The 26834-nt window shown below is 35.3% G+C and overlaps 1 protein-coding gene across 1 annotated transcript in view; it reads right to left on the bottom strand.

The window, feature by feature from the left end:
* Positions 1-16884, bottom strand: part of LOC124639729 (tetratricopeptide repeat protein 28) — a 65130-nt gene extending 48246 nt beyond the window's left edge. The window contains exon 1 of the mRNA XM_047177189.1: positions 16830-16884. Within this exon, the coding sequence (XP_047033145.1) occupies positions 16830-16853 (24 nt within the window). The 5' untranslated portion in view covers positions 16854-16884. The remainder of the gene's footprint in view (positions 1-16829) is intronic.
* Between the last annotated feature and the right edge of the window lie 9950 nt (positions 16885-26834).

The raw sequence follows: 26834 nt of genomic DNA on the forward strand, positions 1-26834 counted from the left end.
TTTATGGGAATCAATCTTTGAATAAACGTACGTTACGCTCGTAAAGCATTCGTCGTGGCCGGTGCCTAAATTAATTACGAATAATGACACAGTGTGCCGAGTTTCCATTGTTTGTTTTGAGAGAAGGAAAGGTAAGGATTTTTGAATAAAATACATTTAAGCCTGCGGGTGACAGTTCATTATTGGAGGAAAAAAACAACTTGCATGCATTTGACTTCCGCGCATCTGTTCAGTTTGGCCCGAAGGCGTGGGTCCCATCACGACTCCCATACTTATTTGTGTAACCCGACCGAGAAGGGAGACTGGTCGTCTTATAAGGCCGGGCCGGGTTCCACTGAATTTTCTGTTTTATTGGGTTATTGTTGCGAAATCGCACACAAACGCGGCGGATTCCTCGCATTCCTCGACAATTACTATTTCGTGAGTGACCCCGCACTCTCGCCGAATGTCCGAGGTCCTTGGACTGCTTTCACCGACGAACGTCTGACCTTTACTCCTGCCTGAATCCTTTGACGTTCTGGAATCCTTGAAACCTCTATACACAATGTGTAAATAAATCCAATTTTTTTCAAAATCAAAATGTAAAAAGTGCACCTGATTGTGTAACTTTGTAGACGCACAATTTATTTGAACAATCTCTAAACTCCATAAACTTTAACACTATAAAATCTCGAATAGCACTGAGAATCGAAGCATAATACGCATTGGCAACAATAATTCAATGGCAATTAGTTTTAATAATTCCGGTTAACCATACGATTTAACTCAGGAAATTACTCAATAAAGTATTCAATACAATAATGACCACGATTGTCGGCCATAATGGTAATAACCATGCGTAGATATTTCCCATTGTATTCTGTTTTAGGTAACATTTAAATATTTCCATATTGACTCAACAGGCTTAATAATGTACTGTGCGTAGCCACTGTTGGCATTCTTATGTATTTTTAATACGAAAATCGATTGTGTTTATTTTATTGTTTTGTAAACTTGGCGATAGTTTCATTGAACTTTGTGTTTGCTTTGACGATGGGAATAATATAATGATGTGTGTATAACATTGGAACAATTGCTGCTTCGGTTTCTTTTACAGATGAAAACAAAGCTAACTCATATGAGAACAGTACAGCTTAGGTGGAAGCTTTTAAATATCAGGGAACCAATTATTTTGCACGCCGGTTATACTTGAATGATACTTCTATCGTAGTTATTTTCATGAAAGGAAACCCGCTATACAGTTCATGCCTGGATCTAATGAATTATTTGTAAAACACGATTAAAACGAAACGGTTAAAATAACAGTTACTTTCATTTCAACACGTTACACTCATACGTTACAGTAATGTCAGTAATCGATTGAGTTACTTTGGCGTGCATTAAGCCCGGCGAGAAAAATTGCCTAGGCATTCCTTCTAGCAAGACTTCGTAGCGAATATATCAAATCATCTAACTAAATATGATGTTATTCTATGTGTGCGCACGTCAGATATCCCGGGGAAAATTACTTTCATATAGTAGTTTTTGTTCCGGCACGCGTTCAGTGTGAGTGGAATGCGCTCGTGACGATCGATTTCGCGCGCAATCATCGTCCGCCATCTTGTTTTTGCTGTCAAAATAATAGCCCCAGGCGCGTTCCGTTGCACGCTACTGTCTTCTCCACACGTGATGTCACAGATATTTATCCCATAAATTGCATTTAAGTATTATTGCTTTTATAAAATCAACATTAAATGACTAACGTTCCATTATAAATTCGGAGGCAATAAAAAACTACACCAATGCATCTATCCTCAACTAATAAACAATTTAATGTCGATTCTCGCAACGAATTTGTTTTTTCTTATATTTAATTATATTCAAGCTGTTATTACGAGAAACATTATCACGGATTAAGAGTGCTCTTTTATTTTTAGAGTCTTCGCAAACCTGCCAGTGTGGGCGTGGTAGACAACCTGTGTTTTATAGCTGACCAGTCTTATTTAGACTCCAAGCCTTAAAGCACTTAATGAAAAAATGTGGAGTGTATAGGGCGTCGGGGTCTCCTTTCAACAGCTGGATAATGATCCGTCAAAAAAGAAACAAGTACGATGTGAAAGAGTTTGAAAATTACATTATTTCGGAGCGAACCGAGTGTAATCGAGTGTAGTAGGCATTAAACTTTATAATAACAATCACTGTGCAAAGATTATCCACGATATTAACCAGGGACGCAATTGAAAAGTAATTTATTATTAATTTTTGATGGCTGCTTTTTATTGATAGCTACAAAGAATTAAATGTTTTCCTTAAATTTTATAACTACTTAGTTTATTTTATGTGGAAAATAAAGTCAATAAATTGTTCTTGTTTATATTTTTTTCTTGAAATTGTTTGTCGCAGTCAGTTTACGAAGTGTTATACAAGGTAAGTTCTCATCGGTGAAGGATGTGGGCTAATTTAATTGAGGTAATAAATTGGGGTCCAAAACAAAAACAGCGTTGACGATTTTATCGTTTCTTACTTATTAAATATTTCTGTATACTTATAGGTAGGTATCAATAATAGCGTACTTGTCTGAATTTAGGACTGCGAAATTGCTTTTATTCAATTTATTTTATTTTTAGTGGACTTAAAATGAGATTGTGTTCCTATAGGTAAACTTTTAAAAAGCTACAATCTACTAAAGTTTTGGACATAATGCATTCTGAAACATTTATGGCTTTAACTTTAATACTTTATATCCAACGTTATCTGTTGTTATTTTATATTTAGCCATAAACATTAATGGAAATCTTTATTTTTATTACGACGCGCACTAAAGTAATGTCGGTATCAGCCATTCTTGTTTCGAGACCACCGAGACGTTGATTATAATTATACTTTTAAATAATTACCAATATGCAAGTCAATTAATGGTCACCTTCATGGCTATTAAGTAGAATCTCAAAGACCAATATAGATATGGAATGCATTTAGTAGACCGTATATCAGACTTAAGTTATTTTACTTGTTCGTAATTTTACAAGATTATGAAAATTTTAAAGCTATTCGTAGGAGTTTACTGTATTAATGAGATGCTTAAAACCGTAAAATGTAATAAAAGCTTTAACATTCTTTGTAAACAATAAAACTGTCACCTTAAAATACTCTCGTTAAAATATTCCGTGTAGAATAAGTTAAAGAACTTTTTTTCTAAGTAAAGTTTATTTATTTTTTAAGTTAAGAATTTTTAAATCCTAATCCCCAAACTCTATCCCTTAAACTGAACAAAATATTCACCTAACATACAAATATTCCTAGAAAACAGCTTCCCAAGTCCGTCTCAGCACAGCGTCCGAAGGGTGTGCGCTAGGTAGACTTAATTAGCTCTTAGACGCGCAAGAATGTGGCACGGAGCCCGACGATGTTATCCAGAAATTAGCCAGCGACCGAATTAACTCCATGTACCTTGTAATAAACAGTTTTTAGATACGCCGGCGTTTCTGCGATCCAATTGTATATGCTATTACGTTCTGCGAAGAGTCAGGTAATGGGCTTATAGACCCTAATTGGTTGCTACGGTTAGCAGTTTTTGAGGTTTTGTTTTGTAAATAGTAGGCTGTTGTGTTTGTTGTACTTTATACTTCTAGAAGTTATTGAGTCTGTAGCGAGGGGTTTTCATAAACGTGTGTTGTTTACAGATAATAGTGGTGAGTATGAATTAGTTTTTTAAGGTAGTGTTTTTATAAATCGGAATTGTTCAGTACATTGGACTATAGAATTCCTTGTATGATGCAATTTAATAACTTTTTTGGTAAGCTGAAGTCTAGGATAAGTTTCACCATTGGAGACAAAATTCAGCCAGGTTGGTGACCTAGTTTGGAGTTGAATTTAGACTTTATCCGTCTTACCACAAAAACTTTTTAACGTCAGTTTAAGACTTGTCTAAAAAAATGACAAATTATGACGTTGACATAAGGTTCATTTTGGAGACACATTTTTTTTAGACAAGTGTAAAACAGTTGTTAAAGTTTTTGTAGTAAGGCCATATGAATTAACGCGAGGATGATCTATATGCCCATAATCCTTAAGTATTATTTATACCTACATCGGGTTATATGGATTGCAAATAATACTTTTATTTGGCACAAAATGATACTATTACAACGTTAATGCATATTTTAGGATTTCTTCTGCATTGTGCATATTTCAGAGATTAAATGTTTGTCTTACTAGAAGTGTGATAATTTATATCGGTATACACCTGCAATTTTATCAGCAAGACTTGAAAGAAAATTGTTCCCATTACAATATTGTAATTTGTAAGTATCAACAGTACATTATCTGAGTAATTTAGCATAACGAGATGATCCACTTATACTTATCTGCTTGTAAACAAACATGTTATGCATGTTGCTGTTGTTTTATAAAAACTGACTTATGTTATCACACTAAAATTGCTCTCTTAGATAATAGCTTTTAACTTAAAGATATGATTTTGGTCAGCATTAGCTCTTACTCCTTATTTCGTACGTTTTGTGCAAATAACTCTTCATTCTTCATATCTACCTAGGTATGTAGAGGATAAATAACCACCCCCCAATGCATCTCAATCTCAAAGCAGTTTGTTGGTTTTAGACATTTAATTAAGTAACGGTTTTAAGGGTTTTCTTTTTTCTTAATAGTTTTTAATCACTGTGTGTTGTGTGTTAAACGATGTTACACGAAACTACACTCATGTTATCACAGCAAAAATTACCTGCCTGTGCGGATAAAACATACAATATTGCAAAATACCAACAAATCTGTCAAAAATAAAAACGAACCTCATGAAAGATTTTACAATAAAATACCTGCGGAAATAAAAGCCCGCTATCCATATCAGTGAAAGCCGTGGTGGTATGGTTTAATAACAGCAAGCGCATCTTTGCGGTCGCGGCGCCTACAAAGGCTCAGCTTCGATGCCCGGACGCTTCACACAATAATGTGGCCAGGTACAAACAAAATATGGAACGAATTTTAGGGATTTTGATCTGACGTGCTTTTTTATGGACAAGTGTTACCGTAGGATAACTTGACATAAGTTGAAGCTGCAAAAAGTTTTTTTATTTATGAAAATTTTATATTACTTTTTTTGTGATTAGTGGTTTACCTAATATACAGATTTTTGACATTGAAAATGTTGATCTTATATTTAATTTGGAAATTCTATCGTACTCATTACTTGTATTAGACTGAACATAGATTTGCTTTCCTAATTTGTTTGTTAGATGAAGCTGATGATAGAGGAAGGCGATATGGCTAATAGAAAGTTATATAAGCACACACAACATGCATGCTTATGTAGTTAGTAGATAATGGTGAGAGCGGCTTACAAAGTATCGTCTAACCCGGGAAGACGTGACCAAACAGTAATGTTTGCATTTACTAATTAATTTAACAAACCGGTCAAGCGTAAATCGGCCCTAAATACCGAGGTTCCCATACACCAAAGAGTAGATATTTATTTAACAGAAGAACTAATATTTATCCTTTGTTTTAATTAAACATGATGTAGAATTATGTCGTGGTTTTCGAATTTTTCCAAAAATAAATAAAAAAGTTTATCTAAGGAAATCAACAAGCATTTTAAAGCTTTACTTTAGAATGCAATTTAGTGGTTCATAAAAACGTTTAATTTGCCGGAGACAATAAAAGTGTTGGAATGAATACGTATTCAGAATAATAAATAGGTGCTACGGTTGTAACACGCGTAGTGCGCGCGTGCTGATTTACTGGTCGGCTTTATATGTGTGTATGTATAGGAAGGACCAATTCTCCCGACAATAAACGTTAGTTTTCCTAAAAGCACTGTTTACTATGAATTTTAATAACTTACCGGGCTACCTCAGCATTTGTATTGCAGAACAAAACCTTTTTATTTTCAAAGTAACAGTTGTTTCAAGGAAAACAGATGTTTATGTTGCCAGAGAACTTGGGCCTAAGTATCTGAGTTATTTAACAAGTGGTTGGGTTTACAAACTTGAAAACTCTTGTTAACATATTTGCAAAATAATAAAACATAAATTAACTTGTAGTCATTTGTAAATATTTAAATGTACAAAGGCTGGGCAGAATTATCTTTTTCTAATTAATTTAAATAGCACTCCAGCAATAGCAGGCATAAACAACAACGACAGCTCAAGAGTTAACAAGATAAGTTATGTTTTTTAACTACATATAAGTATGTATAGGCAAGTCAAAAATACGTACCTACCCACCACAAAAACTTAAAAAAATATGGCTGCTAAACGGACCTTAATTCAACGGCATAATTTGTCATTTTTAGACAGGTGTTCAACAGATGTTTAAGTTTTTGTAGTAAGGCTGATAGTGTGTATACCTACTTGTAAATGGTAATGCTAACGTTTATCCGCAGATCGATTCCTGTGTCAAGAGTCAAATCAATTGCATGCTGATTATCATTTTATAGGTAACATTTAGTTAAACCTTTTTGAGGCAAAATTGTATCTATTCTAAAAGCTGCTTTTACTGCAAAATTGGTAAATAGCAAATAAAGCACACCATGTAGTAACTAAATCATATTTTCAAAGAAGAAAAGAAATATCAATATTTTGTTTTCAAATTGAACTCTAATTCATATTTTTAATTACAACCGTTAATTAGGCAGCGGATGGAAAGTTAAGTTTAAGATAAATTAACACGAGTTTCGCATCACGACGATTGCGGACGTTCGAGCAGTTTCGATAAAAAATAACATGTTTTATGACATTGTCGTGACAAATTATGTGGGTTTATCATGATAGGCTTGCTCTCTTTAGGTACAAGTATGAAGAGATATTTTTAGTTTTAGATCTAAATAGTTTTCGTTGGCTGGCAAAATATATTACTCTTGAGTTTAAAATCTAAGCTGTAGTAACAGTAAGTAACAGACTAACAAGTTTGTTATTACCAATCCGCCTTGACCAATCGACCTACGGCGTGGGTTATTAAGAAGGCTGTTGATGATAAAAACTAAAAGTTTACTAGATAATATTATAGGGCAAGTTTGCTACGTATATTTTAATATATCTTACAAACTTTACAACCCTTCCCTTAGCAACACAAACACATTTCAATCCCTTTCCTTATAGCTCTCAAATATAAGGAAGCGAGCACACAATGTGGTCAGCTCCTGCAACATTTCTTAAAGGTCGACTGACATCATGTACCAACACACTGCAGCACACACACGTCTCGTCAAGTGCTAAAATACGACTTATTGTCTCAATGGGTGCACGGCCTAACAATCGCCACTAAAATAGACAAGTAATAAAAGAAACGTTACAATGCAATATTAGGTAAGTATAATATTTCGGGACTATCTTTTAAAAAGTAGTAAAATTGTTAATTACTTTTGTGGGGTATGAATATCTTAATTATCTTTAAGCAATGTTTAAGTACGTAAAAACAATAGTTTTGTAACTGATATCCAATTTACTACAGCACAGACTCTAAGTTAAACGAGGAGATTCTCCATGCACATAATATTTGAATTTGAATTTGAAGAATGAAATTAATTTACGCAAACATTACTGAAAAACATATTCAATTTGTATTACTAAAAATGCCTTAGTGCCTACGGTATACTGACCAACTAAGTAGGGTGACATCAGACACCATATTAAACCTTCATGGTGTGAGACAGGGAGACTGCCACGCTGTGTAGCGACAGATAAGTAGCTCACGCCACGGGCGTATTGCAATAACGTTTATCCCTCTCTCGGAAGCACGGAGTAGATAGTAAATGGAGATGCTTAATATGAAATACGCTGAAAGTGGTCACGGCCTTTGAAGGACATATTATCGCATATGAATAAAAATAAACAAAACTGATCGATTCGATTGTACGTTATTTTTTGTCAGTTAGTAGTAGAGTATATAATGAAGTAAGCCTTTTAAGGCTGCCAAACGATTGCCTAAAAACGATATAGTATGAAACTTCCTGTTGTCTTTGGCATTTTAACCACACTTGCAAGATGGAAGATGAATTTTGTAGCCTGAAACTCAACCTGTAGCGCTTGAAATATATGTTGTCATTAACAGGCAGGAAACCTCAGTTACCCATAAACGTGGTATATTTCAGCATTCCGTATACATGAGCCTTCCATTCTGTAATTACTCTGTGGTTGCCGATAAGAAGTAGCTTCCACGGTTATAATTCGATATTAGAAGTAAGATAGCATCTGCACTGTGCTGTTGTTTGATCCTGAACAAAAATAGACGTGTGAGGTTAATAGTAGGTGTTGAAAGATGACTTATAAAAGGATATTACAGAGTATATTCTGGCTTAGGGAGCAGAAAAAGTATTATATAGGTAAGTTTTCAAGTGACAAAAAGTTTATAAGTGTTGAAAGAGACGACTTAAGGCTGTATATATGCGAAAATTATAGATATTCTATGGGTGGAGAAAAATATACAAGTTTGTTTTCAAATGACAAAATTAGAAAGAATGCAAATAGAGGCCTTTATACGTCAAAGCAGGTTGGAACCATCAAGTCGTGAGTTCGTAATTAGTCACGAACTTTTAGCGCCTGACTGCTAGCTACAGAACCAACCTTTCTACTCCTTTGACTCGCATAACGAATAAATGGAAGACTTAGAAGTTACAGTACTTTTTGCAAGTATAAAGTAGACTTATAAAGTTAATTTCCCTCCCCTCCCTCTCCCCTGTCCCGGTGCATCGCGTGCAACTTGTTATTACACTGCATGCACTGCACGTCGCCGCGGTACCGTATTAAACAGTCGCGCGATACACAGCACGCGTAATTCTATCGCGGACGACTCGCCCATGGCGCCCCCTATAATCCCTCGTGATAAGATAATTAGGCGTCAGATTAGACGTAATAGGAGAAGGACAATGTAAATTATGTGGCTTTGAGTTCCACGGGTTAGGTTTATGCTATGTTGTTTGAAAATTGATCTGTGTTTGAGTGTTGGAAAAGCTGCTTTATAATATTCTGTTCAGGAAAGCTCTGGATACTAAATTGATCAGCAATAAAACTGTAATATTCTTGTAATTGATACCTATCACCATTTTACAATCTATTTTCGCCATTAAGTTTAAATGTGATCGCATCAAAATTGTTACAAGTTAAATTGCAAATTTCAAATTGTCGTATCTGAAAGTATTAATACTTATGACAGTAATATTACCTCAAAGAACACGTCTTTCTCTAATTATAATTATTTACACGATCCTGAAACATTATAGGTTGTAGCAATAAACGACATCAAACACGCCGAGCCGAGTATGTAGGTGTTTCTGCGAACTATCTCAGCTTTGCGGAAATGTCGAACAGGCGGTCTTCACAGCCATTTCTTCAAAATACGTCTGGCTTATAGACTACTTTCTACATCTATTTCACTTTAATAATGCGATTGACGTGCATAATTAACAACACGTTACCATGGTAACGAGGTAACTACTTAAAGTAATCAGGATACAAAATAAACAAATGAATCATGCCATTTCATTTATACTCCTACTCAATTGTTAATAATAATTTATAGGTGAGTAATTGCAGACATCCTCGGTAACCGAGTCCCTCAGATTCGTAGTAATTGCTGCTGTCATTTGTCTATAATAAAAGTTAATAATAAAACATACGACGAACATGTCGTTGTCGATTAAAAATATTATTATGATGACTTAGGTTCTCGTAATTGAGCAAGCAATGGCAGTTGCAATTTGATATTCCTTTTTCCCACAGTTGGACTTTTATCCTTTTTATGACTATGGTTATGATATTACTATCTATTTCACTGGTATCCTGAGAAAACCTGATGTACGTACCTCGACGTTTCAAGTGCGAGAGTGAAATGTCCTTCGCTAAGGATCATGCTGGATATTGAAATCAATTCCATCTCAATTACAACAAAGTCGAACTTGAAAATAATTAGGTCAAATTGTAACCCAGGGATGTCCCAGAACGGATGCCTTAGATGGGGTAGGCCCCGGAAGAGGTGGTAGTATGACCTCGGAGGCCTGGATAATGGACACACCGTGATTTGTGCGAACACTCGAAGGATCGGGAGGTTTGGAAACGAAACGGTGAGACCTTAACCCAGCAGTGGAACAGTTCAGGTTAGAAAATGCCAATAGCAATGCTACAATGTATCAATGCAACAATGTTACCACCGCCACCATAAATTCAGGCTAAAGCAAATACGTACGTGAAATTGGTTTATTAAATCAATACGATGTCGGGCACAATTTAAAACTAATTGCGTGGTGTTAATAACGTTTTTAACGTTTATGCAATCTAGTTTTATAAGGGTTATTTGGATAAGGGCCCGGTGTAACAAGAGTTACAAAGTTATCGCGAATTCTTGCTATTGGGTTGTTGGTGATTCTGTCGTCTTGATAATGTTGGTTGCCTTGTAGCTCTAAGGTCAACAAATTCGGTAAATATTGTTTATTAAGAAGTTGGTGTTTATTTACATAGATATTTACAATAAAAATCAAAAACTATCCTAGTAAAACAAACAACTAAAAAGCGTCAAAAAATTCATCCCCATTGTTTATTTGTGTCTTTACCTTTAAAGTACCTTTTTGTATTGAGGTAGTTTTATCGATTTGATTAACTTGATCTTTTTAGAATAATCTATACTAATGTTACAAAAAGGAAACATTTTTCTTTGTGTACCATATAGGCTCCGAAACTTCTGAACCGATTAGAAAAAATCCTTCATTGTTGAAAAGCTGCACTTTTCGCCGGTATGGCAGTAGTTCCCACAGGACGCAGGTGAAATCTCGGGAAAACGGCTAGTTGAAAATAAAACCGCAAATAATATAATTTGCACAGAAATATATAGGTATGTTGATTCCTTGTTCTATTTGTACTAAGTATCATTAAAGACGAAAATTATGTTTCTTTTAACGAAATTAATTGGCCAACACGAGCATACACGCGTAACACATACACATGTTTAACAACGTTTGAACAATAATTCAACTCAAAACTTAACTGCCAAATCAATTAATCAATTACAGTGTACGAGTCAATTAACACAACCGTTCGTAATTAGTAACGTTTAAGTTTATTTTCATAGATAGTTAAGCTGTGTTTTTTGTCTAACCTGATGATTGCCTTGATTTACAATACCACATTTAACTATTATTTAAAATTCTTGCACATTTTAGGTTATTTACTTTGCGGATTCAGTTCAATTCAAGCAATCAACAGATGGTTATGACAGATTAAAAGCGCTGTAAATAAATTGATTGATTACGCCAAAACGTCATAACAAAATAGCTATCTTTATTCGGTTCTAGGATAAATTGAAAGGCTCCAATGTGGCAGTGCTGCCAGCCTTTTGAGTACATTACCGAGTGACAGTGATGAGGACAATTTTACTTTATTAAAATTGTCCTCATCACTGTCACTCGCTAGCTGTATACCTACAAATATACGATTAGTTTTAAAGTAAATAATATTTTGTTTTTGTGAATAAAAAGCAACATAAATCGTTAAAGAAAGTCTTCAGAACATAAATACTAATATTAAAACTTTAAGGAATGAACGCAAAATTCCTTCTTACACTCATTCAGAAGATAGCAAGCTTATTACATACAATAAAGCTAGATACCTACGAGCATGCTTAGCGAGGCGGAAATACGCTTAACGGACGTAATTAAGATTAGAACTGCAGGAAATAACTGCGTTAATACGCCGACTGGATGTAAAAACCGGACAAGTGCGAGTCGGACTAGAGCTTGAAAAGTTCCGTAGCATCTATCTGCTAGATATATCTGAGTATATATCTATAAAACGACCAAAGAGACATGTGTGCTGTATGAGAGCCCTCTGAAATATTTTATTGTAGTTCAGTATTTGTTGTCATAGTAACAACCTTAACACATCATCCTAATCCTCCTGCTTATTCCAATTTTATAAGGGTTTTTCTCGTTTCATAGCCTTCAATCTTCTGTCACCTAACAACATTCTTTCTAACTATGTATATCGAAACCATGATACGTCATCTTTAAAAATGTCAACTGTCTAGCTATCACGGTTTAGACACAGGTTTGTGACTGACGGACGGATAGACGGACCCCGAAATCTTAGTAACCCTTTTAGTTTAAGGAACCCTAAAAACGTGCTTATTCCGATGTTGGCTACGCTCCTTTATTTGCAGCTTTGCACGAATTAACTTTGTAATTGTGAAAGAGAAATATAATCATTGGACTAGGAAACGTAGATAATTGTAATAAATTTAGGAGACGTGAGGTCTAGGGCTCGAATGCAAGGGGAAAGTGTAAGGATGTTTTGTGAATGAGTTCGCGTAACCATAGTAAAGTTTGTAATTGTGACTAATGTAGGATAAATGCTAGGTGTTTGTCGCATGAGACCTTTGTTTGACATAACCTAGGTTTTTTCAATTTGTTAATTCTTAGATTTTTGCAAACATATTTAGTTACGTAGATTTACCTCAAATTTTCGAACTTTTCTTTACAGCAAATACTCGAATAGGATACAGCAGTCGATTTTTATGGTTGTCTCCCTTTGAAGGATATGTAGACATAAACATATACAGGTAAATATATGAACAGGTGAATACCGACGTTATCTGTCTGATTTCCTTCCATTGATTTACAATTTACGTAAGAGATAAGCAATTAATAGTGTCGTATCTTTTTTATTGACCGATCTAAATCTTAATAAGACAAGATTGCTAGATATCTTGCGGCTAGTTACCATTTAATACCGTTATCTTTTATGTTTTACATAAAATACTTTTTTCGCAAATAAATGTGAACGAGTTGTCGACTAGTGTGTGGTATGGTGCTCTTAAATCTTACTGCACTTTTAAACACGTTTTCACATTTAAAGGCATTTTTGTGAGATGCATTCTATGTCTAACCGTTTCTTTGTTTATCATGTAGTCTGTAATATTTTGGAGAAAATCTGATGAATATAGTATGAGCTTCAGAAAAACGCGAAGTTCTTTTTATGAGCGGATGCTCTAGTAACTTAGAATGAAATAGTAATAATTAGAAAGGGACCAAGTAACTACCCATTTAGATAATCACACTGCATATTGCTTGCAAGTAATTAACAAGTTCTGAAAACAAACTCTAAAGTCCTCAAAACAAATGAACGTGAGCCTAGAATGAGTTTTCTACACAATTTTCCTTTTTCAAAAATCGTTCGACTCACCTACTATCCTCTATAATTATCATGTACTGTTCATTGTGCTATAAAACTCGTATAAACGAATAGTGAAGGCTACGGGATAGCTCCCATAAAACCCCGGAGTGGCAGCACCATATTACCGCCCGGGATACTTGCAATAGTAAATAACGATACACATTAAGTCATAAAGTACTAATGCTATCTCTTATTAGCACAATGGGTTTATTTGTCGAAATTATTATGTTAGTTGTGTTATTTCTTTGCTGTAATTAGATACTTACCTATTTGCTATTTTTATTTTGCCTTAATGACAACGTGTTGAGATTTTCTTTGAACATAGTTATGATTGCTCTAAGCGTTACTATTAGACGTTATAATAATTAATTTTAAAAATTACGGGTCTGCTTGATTAATTAGAAACTAACACTAATTTTATTGTGACATAATTTACCTTAATGGTTAAATAAATATATAAATACTTGATCAGTTAAAACCCCTATTCAATTGTTGATATCGTATACATGGTGAACGATCTAGCACCGCTTAAAGTTTCATAGACAAACCTAAAAACGATAAACCTCATTGCTAAGACCACCTTACTAAAAGCTTACACTTGTACATCAGTAAACAAAATTGAAAAAAGAACACAATACCCAGTCTAGTACATAAATACATGTTTATCTCGTTACAAGCGCATCCTAGGTTGTTCGTATGAGCACCTCGTGTTCCCATGATAACGCTGATAGTTGATAAGAAGCTTTCTATAGGCTGATAACTGCTGAAGTTCTAGCTAACAAGAGAGATTATCATCGAATGGTAAGATACGAAAGCTTCTTAACTATCTAAGGAAAATTATTCGAGATTGGGGAACTAATCTTAGCGGGCATAATTTGAGCATGATGCTTGGATAAGCCTGTACCTATTTGATATAGGTACTATATACTAGTGTCTAGTAGATGTCAGCCTCAGAGGTCTGAGATCAGAGTCCAGTAACTAGATTATATGTATTCTGGAGTCTAAGAGTTTTTTTTTAATGAGCATCGTGATTTCATTTCCATACTGTCTTATGAGTCGTAACAAACTGTCGGTCGACTAAAAGTTTGTCGTGCGCGAGTACTATTAGTCTGTTTGACTCGGCAAAATAAAACGTAGTGTTTGAAGGAACAAAAATTCTTCTAAGAAGTATAATTCTCTAGCTGGTGATCTTATATTAGTTTGGAAACAGTTCTAGGTCATAAAACGAGTCGCTTCCAGCTTCAGCGTTTAGCTTAACATTTCCTGATTGGATTGAGGAAACCTCGCTATTTATTTATACAGGACGTAACAATTTTGATGAAGAGAAAACCTTTTAACTGAACTGTAATCATTCCTCCCCTTCTTACACCACTTTTCTAATTAAGTCATGGTGGTTAATAGTTAGGCTGAGCACCAATATAAACTAATCAAATTAATTATTTCTTTGTACTTTAAAGTTGTTGGCTGAATATAAAGAAAACATCTTGAGGAAACTTGACTGTCTAAAACCTGACGTCTAGAATCCCCAATGTCTCTAAGCAAGCCGGGTGATTAAGGTCAATGCCTCCCTTATATGCGAAGAGGCTTGTATCCTGCACTCTGCAGTAGGAGAGGTACCTGCAGTAAAAAGGCTGAATGCCCAAGAATTCTATTTCCCACAAGCAGGATGTATTACGAGCTAATTTGTAAATAATAAAACTGATATTAGGGCCGGCGCACCGCTGCGTCCGCGCACGCCCACGTTATCCGTCACATCTACACCTTAACAGCATTTGAATTACATTAATTTGTAGCGGGCCTTATGTGTAACTTACCGCGTCATTGGTATGACTTAAGTCATAAGATGTAATCTATTTAATAGTGTAGTAGTATCAAAGTATGTGTTGAAAAGTGCTGAAGAAATACACAGTCGGAAGTAATTTGTATGTTGTCAAATTGTCTATCAGTATATGAAAAAAATGTTTACAGAATATGTATTTATTTAAATAAGGAAAGCTGACCCCACCACCATGTGGGATGCATAGCAGGAAAGAGAGAGAGTATTTAGTTAGTCAAAGCAAATAAAATCCCCACCAAACATTTTACAAATAATATTGAAAGGATTAATATCTAGAAGGTATCAGATCCTTGACGAGTTCATCAAGCTCTGCAATGTCAAAGTGGCAATGTTTTGTGCTTACATTACAATGTCAAAAATAATTAAGTTTATTAAACCATACGAGAGGCTTTAGATAAATAAATCCTGCAGCGCACATAGTAACTTCCACAACCTCCCCTAACTAATCGAAAAGTTCTTCAGCCCGCTACCGCTTGTAACTCGTACCAAACCGCGATACTAGCAAGTCACGCACAACTATACACGTTCACACGTCGTCGGTACGTCCGAACCGTTCCGAACAACGACGATTGGGAGTTACAATCGAACCGATGACGAAATGGGATTAAAGGCCGGCCCTATATGGAAACGGTCATGTATATACATATATGATTTTATTGGATGTTTTATTGTGTTATTTTGTTGTAGGGTACATTTTTTATGATTTTTGTATAGGTAAGTAGTTATTTGATTTCCAGTTTTGTTTTGTTTTTGTATTAGATTTAAGTTAAATTTTATGATTTTTGTATAGTAGTTATTTAATTTCCAGTTTTGTTTTGTTTTGTTTTTGTATTAGATTTAAGTTAAATTTTATTATTTTTGTATGTATAGCTATTGTGGACACCACTATCGAATTGGTTTGTAAACTGTAATGATAGTGTGTATGTTTTTAAATAAATAAATAAAAAATGTATGGCCAATGGACTGCCCAGAAATAACTCTGCTATAATTAGATTTTTTTTATTTTTTCAGGAAGTTGCTATATGATTTTTTTTTCATACTATATGATTTTATTACCTAGTTAATAGGAACGTGGTACAGCTTATTTCAGTAAAGGTAAACGGATTGCAAACTGTTCCGAACAACGAATCGATGACGCAATGGGATTAAAGGCCGGTCCTACATGGAAACGGTCATGTAAGGCCAATAGACATCTCAGAAAAAAAACTGATATATAATTAGTTTCGTTTTATTCGCAATTTTTTTTTGAAGAACTTACTACATATATGATTTTTTTTAACATGGGCAAGCAGAGCTTTTCTCGTAAAAGCGCTCTCACTCGCGCTCAGCACTCGGCAATTCATGTTTAGTACGATCGTTCGATTTATAAAAGAGACAAATATCTAGGTTACTATAAAGATCAAAATACGCAATTATCTATTCCCAGCGGGGTTCGATGAAAGGTCAATAACTGAGGGGTTTGTTAACAGCCTCCTGAGGCCTCGATATATTCTATATTATCGCTATATCAACATCCTACACATAACTTTGTTAATGCAAACACTGAAGATGAAAGTAGACAAGCAGGCTCAGGTTTCATATCAAACTGTAGGTACCTACTTAAGATTCAAATGTCTCTAAAATAATGTTTCTATTTACAAACAGACAAGCCCGGACAAACAAAATATTCTTCAGATAACTCAATTTGTCCCTTCACGTTGAAAACAAGTTTCCCCTAGCGGAGTCAACAACATGCAAGGGGTAAACAACTGATCATAATCTATGTTTACTTCATTCGCGAAGCATAAGGAAATAATAAAATATTTACATGTAATGTAGAGGCTAAAAATAAGACATACCTCTGAGAAATCTCTCTGCGACATTTTGAGGCTGCTATGGTCTTCTTAACCGGACCTGGGAAACAGAAACACGACGCTATAATATTATGGTATTGGTTAATAATGTAGAGAAACTCTGTTGTAAGGGGAGATCCACTAACGTCTAGTGTTGCTAAAAAAACAAACATAGGAAACATACTACAAAAATTTTCAATCGAGAATAATTAGCAATCTACCCAAACATGATGTCCTGACCGCGAGAACCCAAGATCATGAGTACCAGGGATTATCCAACTTAACGTTACCTAAAATTCATCAGATAAAACTCATGCATACCTGTTATGCATTCAATGATGCAATACAAAGTGAAATTACACGTTAAGCTTAACTAAGATCACACGGAAAAAGTCTCGCACTCTCGTACTCGCACGACGGTCCCACGGCACCAATCGGCCAATGTACAGCAATGAGGCGGTAAGCCTAATAACAATAAATAAACGCTCCTCCATATTTCAGAGATTCAATTTCCCTCACCCAACTCACTGGCTGCGGGATGACGTGCCTCTGATCTACGACAAGTTTTCTTTCCTCATATTTAACTCACTGTATTGCCAACAAACAATATCTCAACTCCTTAGAAAACTGCACAGAAAACCAGTGTGCACTCAAGAACCTGTCAGGATTTTTTCACCTGGCAACACGACGTGTAATTAAACTTAAACAGAACATACCTTCACTAATAATTACGGTGGAATCTAATGGTTTTAATTACTTAATTAGTTCTGTAAAAGGCGATAACCGAGCTAAAATCCGCGATTTCTTATAAAATAAGCAGTAAATTATAGCGTAGCTTGACTTTGATGTGCACTTTTGAAAGTCACAATGTAGAAGTGACACGTTAGAGAGAAATTACACCTTGGTGCGTGGGATTAAGGTTCTAATTTGCATAAAAGGTGGTTATCGTGGAAGGCAAGGCAATAATATGTTCGATGATCGTTTCCGGTAGCGGTTGTCAGACTGGCCATAGAGACATTAAAAGACAGGTAGCTCTAATGTCATATCGATGAGTAATAACTTTGTGCGTGAAATATTATACCCTGAAGTTGGGTTTTAATAGACCGCTCTCTTTATTGGTTTATTTATTTGTTTGTTGAAGCTTGCAATATGAAAAATAAATGAAAGATAATCTTTATTTTTCTTTTCTTTAATTTTTCCTTAAAGTTCCAGCAGTAAAATTACAAAGAGTCAAGTTCTGTGAAAAGGAAAACGACTTCCAAATACAAGCGAAAAAAATTTAAATATTATCAAAACCAATTGGCCAATATATAAAAAACATGTTTTTATAAGTGCAAAGCCCAAAAAGCGACGACCGGTCTGAATTGATTTCGAAATCGAAAGTTCGACGAAAACATTCTTTTTACGATCTGAACCTTGTGCTAGACAATGGGCTATTAAAAACTCGGACAGGTCAAAAGCAACATTTTGACGTCCTGAAAAAGGACTTATTATGTCCACCATAAGATTAAGAGGAAAGATGCTAGCCGTAAAGAACAAAAGTTAATGCAGCCTGCCAGAAATTGTATTGTAAAAACAAAAGTAAACGTCAGTTTTGAATATGGAACACCATTGGTTCGGCGAAGACCATTAACTGGATAATCTTTATTATACATTCGAAAGTGTTTTGTTTGTTTGTTACGCTTTCATACAAGCAGCTAAACTTAGATACAATTTTACACAGTGATAGTTGGATTCTTGAAGGCAGACATGTACTTTCAGTACTACTTTTGGGACTCTGGAGCTGTGAAAAAGATATCGTATACCTTAGCAACTATTTCACGTAAATAAAGTCGCGGACAAAATCAGGATTTCACAATACAACCTTTGATATAAATATGACGGATTCCATACTGCACCGAAACCGATAAAACATCTTTAGTACTACAATTTTTCTCTCGATATCTACTGAAGATTTAGCGATTAAACCAGCCGCTAGAAGCGTCGGGCATGTACTATAAGAAGTGTATATCGATGTCGGATCACCACTTCCTGCAGATAGCTCGTCACATTCCTGGACTGGCATATTATATCAGATATGTAGATTGCACAAGGTTAGTAGCTTACAGCCTGTGCAGCGCTTTTACAACATCAAAATAAAAAAACGGTAAAGTTGATGGAGTGCTGACTCCACTTTCAGCCTAAGACAAATTCTTCCTAGTATTATAAATGCGAAAGTACTAGAACTCTATGTGCACTCGCCAAAACCACTGCTTTAAAACTTTTTTTAACCCATAATATTAGGCCTCAAGAGGAAAAGGGCTGTTATTTTCATGAAAGAAGAAGAACCCTCTCACTGAAAGAAGAAAAAGAACTCATGGTACATGGGCAAAACTGCGACGAATAGCTAGTAGTGGAAAAAGGTCTTTCAAATCAGAGAACGTAAGAGTTAAAGATTTTTATAGCATATTTTATATATGTAGCTTGTTAGTTAAAAGGAACTAAAATATTTACATTCCTATCGATGGATTTTAAGTACTCAAGTAATATTAAAACACCATTTAAAACTAGCTAAAGTACAGTACAACTGTTCGCGCATTACCGCTGTAGATTTTACTATAGATAATGATTACAAAATCTCAAGAACCAGACATTTACATGTCTGCTAAACTCTGGTATTTTCACCCGACGAAAGGAACATTGTTTACGAAAGGTATAAAACCTTTTCTTCACGCTGGCAACACTGTTGCAACTCCCATGTGTTATTATTGCCTATGATTATAACTTTGGCAATAAAACAGACTCGTAAAGTGACCCTTAAATATTGTTACTTTATGGCCTGGCTCGGAATGATAATATTTAGTTTTATTATGATGTCAAAAGTAGGTTCTTGCGTTGTATTTATGAGGAAGTTTGCACGCCTTCGAAAACCAAAAATAGGAAACATTATTCTATTTTTTTGAGGGGAAATCATCAATTCACACCTCACGCTGTGAGTGCAGTGAGAGAGAGTGACAGACTCTTACTGACTAAAACCCACCATGTTCCTTCTTAACTCCTTTATGTAGGTACCAGGGCCGCGGTAACTCTTTCGAACTATCCCGCAGCCTTGGTACGTCGCGTGAGGGAGTTTAAAGCAAGGAACAAAATGATTATAAACTTCATAGATATTAAGAAAGAGGATTTTTACCAGGGTTAAATACAAGCGTAACTGGTAATAGTGCATGCTGACGGAAACATGAAATTAATTGGTGTTCCCCTCGTAGTCGGTAACCACTACCTACTATTCGGGTGGTTTGAGATTTTTATGTTTCCGTTGTCTGGTAAAAGGGATTGTTCGGCATATACTTTTGGCTGTACACCATATTTGGCAATATAAGAATAAGATTAATTTATCCACTTGAAAACACCAATTGACTTACTAATGCAACTACATAGTCATTTGATTAGTAAGAATTAAGTTTGATTATATAATTTATATACACATATATTATATATACATTATATATAGTATATATACATTATATTTCAGTGGGTAGGCCCACTGAAATATAATGTAACTAGGGTTACATTATACTTCAGCAAACTAAGTATGGTTGAAAAAGCATAATAAATTATGATAGCATCCTCATTACCTAATGAGAACGTGGACACAAGATAATTGGCCATCTTACGAGTTCATATGATATCTACTCAAAAATAAGAGAATCATTGTACAAAGCTAATCATTTCCACATTAAAACCTTCAGACACCACCTGCAGCATCTAATTACAAAAAGATCGTATAATAATTGAAGACAAACCTACAACCTCTGGGCACACTTTTATACCAAAAACAGGTGTACCAATACCACGTACGAACCAAAAAGTTTTTGTGCTTAACCATAAATTTCTTAAAATTGTTACGTTATATAGTAGCTGAATGTTGAACAAAAACATGATTTGTGCCTTCGAGCTATGCCTCTTAAACAGTAGCCAGATGGCTAAAAAATTCAAATCCTAACTTAGTACGACGTGGTATCATTATGAGCACGTGAACTGGCGTGAGTAGACCAATCAAGGTAATTTGTATGTAGCCACGAGACAAGGGGAAAACGTCATTATAATGTAGAACATAAGACTCAATTTCGTATAGCAGGTATTTGTTATTTATTCCTCAAATAGAAATAGTAGAAGTTTGTTGGAGATAAAGTAAAATTCTTTAACATCATTATTTCTAACAATATTTTACGTGTGCGCCGGATTTCCTCATTATCTCAAGTAATGCTTGAGTCGAGTGTACTGAGTAAAGTATTTAAATACTGTCAATACCAGAAGCTTTCAATATTTCTTTACAATTTATGTGTAAACAGAGGAACACAAAATAAGAGAAGAAAAGTCATACCAGTGAACTCAAGTGTACCGTCTTTAAAAGTCTGTGAAAATCTTAAAACATAGGTAATAAATTATTTAATTGTTTATATCCTAGTTCTCATGAACTTGTAATAATTAAAGCAACGGTTAATGTCATATGAGTCTTACGTATTATGTTATAAATGTTCTGCTTACAGCTAGTAATATAATGTTACCATTAAATAATCAAACTACCGTTGTAAATTAATATTCCTAATAGATTTCTCGGGTGACTAAGATTTTAATGTTTATTCATAGCTTTGATTTTGGCAGTATAATTAATTTTAATATCCAAATTGGTTTTCTAGAATAAATAAGAGCGTCATTTAGATGTACCTACAGTTCGTAAATTTTAAAGTCCATAGCTTGTCATTTGGCCATAAACAAAACATTCTAGGATGACGATTTGTGTCAAGATACGAATACTTTCTTCATCCTTTTAATAACTCCTCAATTTTTTCCTAAAATAAGTTCTGAAGCTTTGACGAGAAATCAACATACTTTGTATCAGTCACCCATATAATTAACAGCAACATTTGTCCTTCAACATCTCAACAAAATGAGTCTCATCATGAAAAAACCGTTTACAGTTAGCCGTCTCTCAAACCCTTATCAAAAGGCATAGTCGCGTGCGCAGCGTCTCGCCGCGGGCCCCAACATTGACGGCCGGGGCCCAGCGGCGGTACCCAATACACAATCCTTGAGGAAAATACAAATAATACAAAAATACTGCTACCTGTTACGTGTAATGTAGGCGGCGGTTAACGTTGCGCGTTGTGCCTCTAGCGGACTATGCAAGTTGAGGCATTTTGATGTATGTTGATTGGTTTTGTGTTTTGTATTCCTTCATATTTTTTTAGGAAAATTTTGTGGAAATACTGTTTCAGGGTTTTGGGTTACTGTTTTTCATAGTATTAGGTTACATTTCTCAGCATCTGTTAGGCACCGAAAGATCGCAAAAGCAACTATTGCATTCAGTTTTTCTTTTAAAATTTGCTCGATTTGAAAGATAATTAGAAAATATATGCTTCTTATCAGGAATCAAGACTTCGGGACCTTAAAAAAAATTGAGACCTTCAAATCATTCAAATGAACGTACATATAATCCAATTGTAACCTTAACATTTGAATTGTTAGACAACCCAACGTTATCGTACCGAGACGTTTGATCTAAGATCCGTGCATTTGATTAATATCAACAACATACATATTTTGACAATGTTATCTATCGAAAGGTTACACAGGTAACCCCTTGAAACAAAAACAAAAGCGGTAATAAAATATTCTCGCCACGATTGTGTTAAAAATAAGCTCTTATATAATCATTATGCAAAAAAATGACGGATCCACACGAGTAGAATACAAAACATATTATATGGTTACCTATGTATATTTTTTGTTGATTTAAAGTTAGATATTATATTTGATACCTGGGGTACAGGTAAAATTGGCTTTAGAAGTATATGTAAGAGCTCCGTGTCAAAGGTTTCTGTAGTTTGGAGATTTTTTCTGATATACTCAGTTACGGCTAGTAAAGGCTAGGCAGATGAAGTTGATACTCAGCCGTACTCACTCTGTTAGTTTGAAAAAGTTTTTACCCGTCTGCACTGATTTTGAAGCAATTTGAAAGTACAAGATTTTTTAAAGAGAAAAGATGGATAACGAGCGCAATCGTGACTAAAGCATACACCTACATATATTCTAGACATGATTATAATCACGCTTTTTAGCATCAGTGTTCAACGTTCATACGGAAAAACGGATTCTCGCAATTCAGTTTTTTGCCACGAATAGTTGAAGAGACGAACTTATTCGCGTCCATAATTGAATGTAATAGTCTCAAATTATGTTGGTTTTTTGTTGACCGTACATTATACCTGAGTAGTGTAGGTATAATCCAGTCTAATGGAATAGTGGCATTTCAACATTTTCGGTTCGTATTTGGACGATTTTTTGTCCGTATAATTATTATTCGGTAGATGTTTTATAATGACGGAGTCATATTGGATACCTTTTGGATGTCTCGATCGTTCCAAGAATATAAAAAAAATTGAATACCTAACATAAGCTACCCAATTTTGGCAAACAACCAGCCTTAATTGTCAGATAATTAAGGAGGTCATATAGAAAGTCACTTCTTTTAAAGCACTGGTACTCAGCTGCATCCAGTTAGACTGGTAGCCGACTCCAACATAGTTAGAAAAAGGCTCGGGAGATGATGAACCAACCTTAATTGTCACTGAAGCCTGAATGTTCCGACCTATCAACAAACCTTCAAAAGTGGGTTTATGTTCTCACTAACCATTTACTCTGTAGTGTAGTACCAACCCATAGTTACATTATGTATGTAGTCCACCATAGAAGGCAGGCTTTCCCCACAATTATCCACATTCAGCCTGAGCTTGAGTGCTGCAGCTAGTCATAACGTACTGAGTACTGGTCAGGCTTGTCTTGGCAACTATCACCGACGTTCCTGTGTTCCTCTAGTTTAGGAAAGTCTTTTGTCTCTATTTACATGTCTAATACAATGTAAGAAAATATTTTTTTATAACCTATGTACTATGTTACAAAGGCATTGGGTATATTTCCTTCAGTGTTTTACAGTACTTACAATTCAAAAACTTTCGACGAGGACATGCGTGAACCGATCATACGTTTTATACTCTTAAAAACGATCTGAATTTCAAGTCACTAGGTCACTAAAGTAAACAACTTTGGAGCGGTAAAGTTTAACGACAAGAAAGGACAATGCCAGGGTCTGGGCTCAAAGTTTGCCCAGCAGTGGGAGTAGTTCCAGCTGGTTCCATAGTGCACTCTGAACACGAAATCCAAATATTTTTGAAATCGGTCCCAGAGGTCCCGAAAAAAACCGGTTCAAATGTTCTCCATAGATAGTCACTTAACAAAGCCTGAGCCATTTGCCCAGCAGTGAAAGTGGTCGAAATAGGTTCTTTACTGCACTGTTAATACGAAATCCAAATATTTTGGAAATCGGTCCCAGAGGTCCCGAGAAAAACCGGTTCTAATGTTAAACTTGAACAGTCACTTTATAAAGCCCAAGCCATTTGCCCAGTAGTGGGAATGGTTAGAATAGGTTCTTTACTTCACTGTTAACACGAAATCTAAATATTTTGGAAATCGGTCCCAGAGGTCCCGAGAAAAACCGGTTCTAATGTTAAACTTGAACAGTCACTTTATAAAGCCCAAGCCATTTGCCCAGTAGTGGGAATGGTTAGAATAGGTTCTTTACTTCCCTGTTAACACGAAATCCAAATATTTTGGAAATTGGTCCCAGAGGTCCCGAAAAAAACCGGTTCAAATGTTCTCCATAGATAGTCACTTAACAAAGCCTGAGCCATTTGCCCAGCAGTGAAAGTGGTCGAAATAGGTTCTTTACTGCACTGTTAACACGAAATCCAAATATTTTGGAAATCGGTCCCAGAGGTCCCGAAAAAAACCGGTTCTAATGTTAAACTTGAACAGTCACTTTATAAAGCCCAAGCCATTTGCCCAGTAGTGGGAATGGTTAAGATAGGTTCTTTACTTCACTCTTAAGACGGAATCCAAATATTTTTTAAATCGGTCCCAGAGGTCCCGAGAAAAACCGGTTCTAATGTTAGCCAGCCATTGTTAGCAAGCCATTTTAAGCAGCAACAAACCTAACAACCTCTTTTCTTGAAATAATATTCAGATAGTTAGTGGTTTCACTGTTAACAGGAAAAAAAAAAATAATAAATTGAAAAGTAACTATTGTTTCTCTTGCTTTTCAGTCTCTATCTACCACAATCAGTCCTAAGTTCGTGTAGCGTCATGCAATTAATATCCGTAATGGCAATGGAAAAATCTTATCAAGACAAATAAAATAAGCTCGAACACGAGGTAGTAAATAGATACCGTTGAGGAGTTCCCTCGTCTCACTGTCGTCTCCACCGTCAGGTCAGGTCTTAACCTCCACTGTTTTGTGGTGTCGGAGACATATACCCAAATGACAAGTTTTTATTCGATATGTGCTTACAATTTCCGAGATTTCCCTATTGTTTTAAGGTTTCTATCACCAGACCCTGGACCGAATAACAAAGGAACCATTTGGAAAGTAAATTCTTTCAAACAATAAAATGATTGTTTAAATCGGTTGGTAAATGACGGAGTTATGCACGTACTTACGTAAAAAGAATACAAACGAACTGAGAAAATCCTCCATTTTTTGAAGTCGGTAAAAAAAAATCTCGTTCAATACCTCGTATTTATCGATTAATATTATAATGCATTTCAATTAAGGTAATAAAAGTGGAATAGTTAAGAGTTCGTAAGCATATTTTTCGTAATATTGAATAAGAGTCAAACCAGTTTTTCTCAGGACTCCTGGGATAGATTTCGAAATATTTCGGTCTGGGACCTATTATAAGCCTATGGAACATAATACACTATGCAGTTACTGTGGGCAACTCTTGAGCCCAACTTCCATACAAAGAATAGCATTGTCCTTTTGTAATCTCTATGATCATCATCATCAGCCTATCGCAGTCCACTGCTGGACATAGGCCTCTCCAAGTGCACGCCACTGAGATCGATTTTCGGCTTCTCGCATTCAGCTCCTGCCATGCTCTAGCTATGATTATAGAGATCGTTTATTTTGAGTAAGTTTTTTAACAATGCTATACACGAGATACCACAAAGTAAGATACCGTGTACAGAAGCCAGTTTTAATTGTTCATAGAAGACCTTGAGACCGATGTGTTCGTATGTTTGTCATTAACTAACATCTCGAATGTCCCCGTGTGCCGACCGTTAAGTACCGCCTTTATTTGCCTATTTATTTACTTCTATTTGCTTTTGGGATCTAAATGTGTGTTCAGCAGTTGACTTTGGATTTTTGTCGGCGTTTTGGATCCACTTTTGATGTTTTAGAGCAGGTGAACCTCGACGAAGTGGGGGATTTTGGAAAAGGAATTCTTGTTTTTTTTTGCTGTATTGTCAGGTAATAATTATTGGGCTTGTTGCTAGGTTATCTTTAAGGAATTGAGAGACATAATAGACATGAGGTCCTGCTGATAATAAGTGGGTAATGACGGGTGTCGAAAAATACCCTCAGAGGAACAATGACGAAATTAAATATTTGAGCATAAAAGAGTCACTAAAAGTTATACGAGAAGTCAAGGTTTGAAATGAATATGAAAAGAACATAAATATCAAAGAACAATTAAGATGTCTGTCGAGAAATCATCAGCGCACACCATAACTTTATCGATTTTCCTAATGATGAATAATTTTACAAAAATTCGAGAGGCTAATGAGTTAAAAATTGCAGGGTGACCAAGTAATACCTTCTTGATGCCTTAATGATGATCAAGGCGCGGTAATCTTTGTAAAGGATATGTAATATGGTGAAGGATTATTTTTGGACCTTTAGGGTCTCAGGTCCAATGTTTAGTTTTGTATATGAAGTATAAATTGTGAGTTGTTTTCTCCAAAAGTCAATTACACGGTTGAATTGATCTCGGAACAATGCGGTGGACTTTTTTCACTTACGTTGTCGGTTTCAATTGGTGTCGGCGTTTTATAACTGATCCTTCATTTGTAATAAGTTTTCGGGTTTCGAGGAGTAGGTATGACAGCGTAAGGTTTTTTGGAATTTTAATT

The sequence above is a fragment of the Helicoverpa zea genome, chromosome 19 (genome assembly GCF_022581195.2).
Source record: "Helicoverpa zea isolate HzStark_Cry1AcR chromosome 19, ilHelZeax1.1, whole genome shotgun sequence".
NCBI classification, from domain to species: domain Eukaryota; kingdom Metazoa; phylum Arthropoda; class Insecta; order Lepidoptera; family Noctuidae; genus Helicoverpa; species Helicoverpa zea.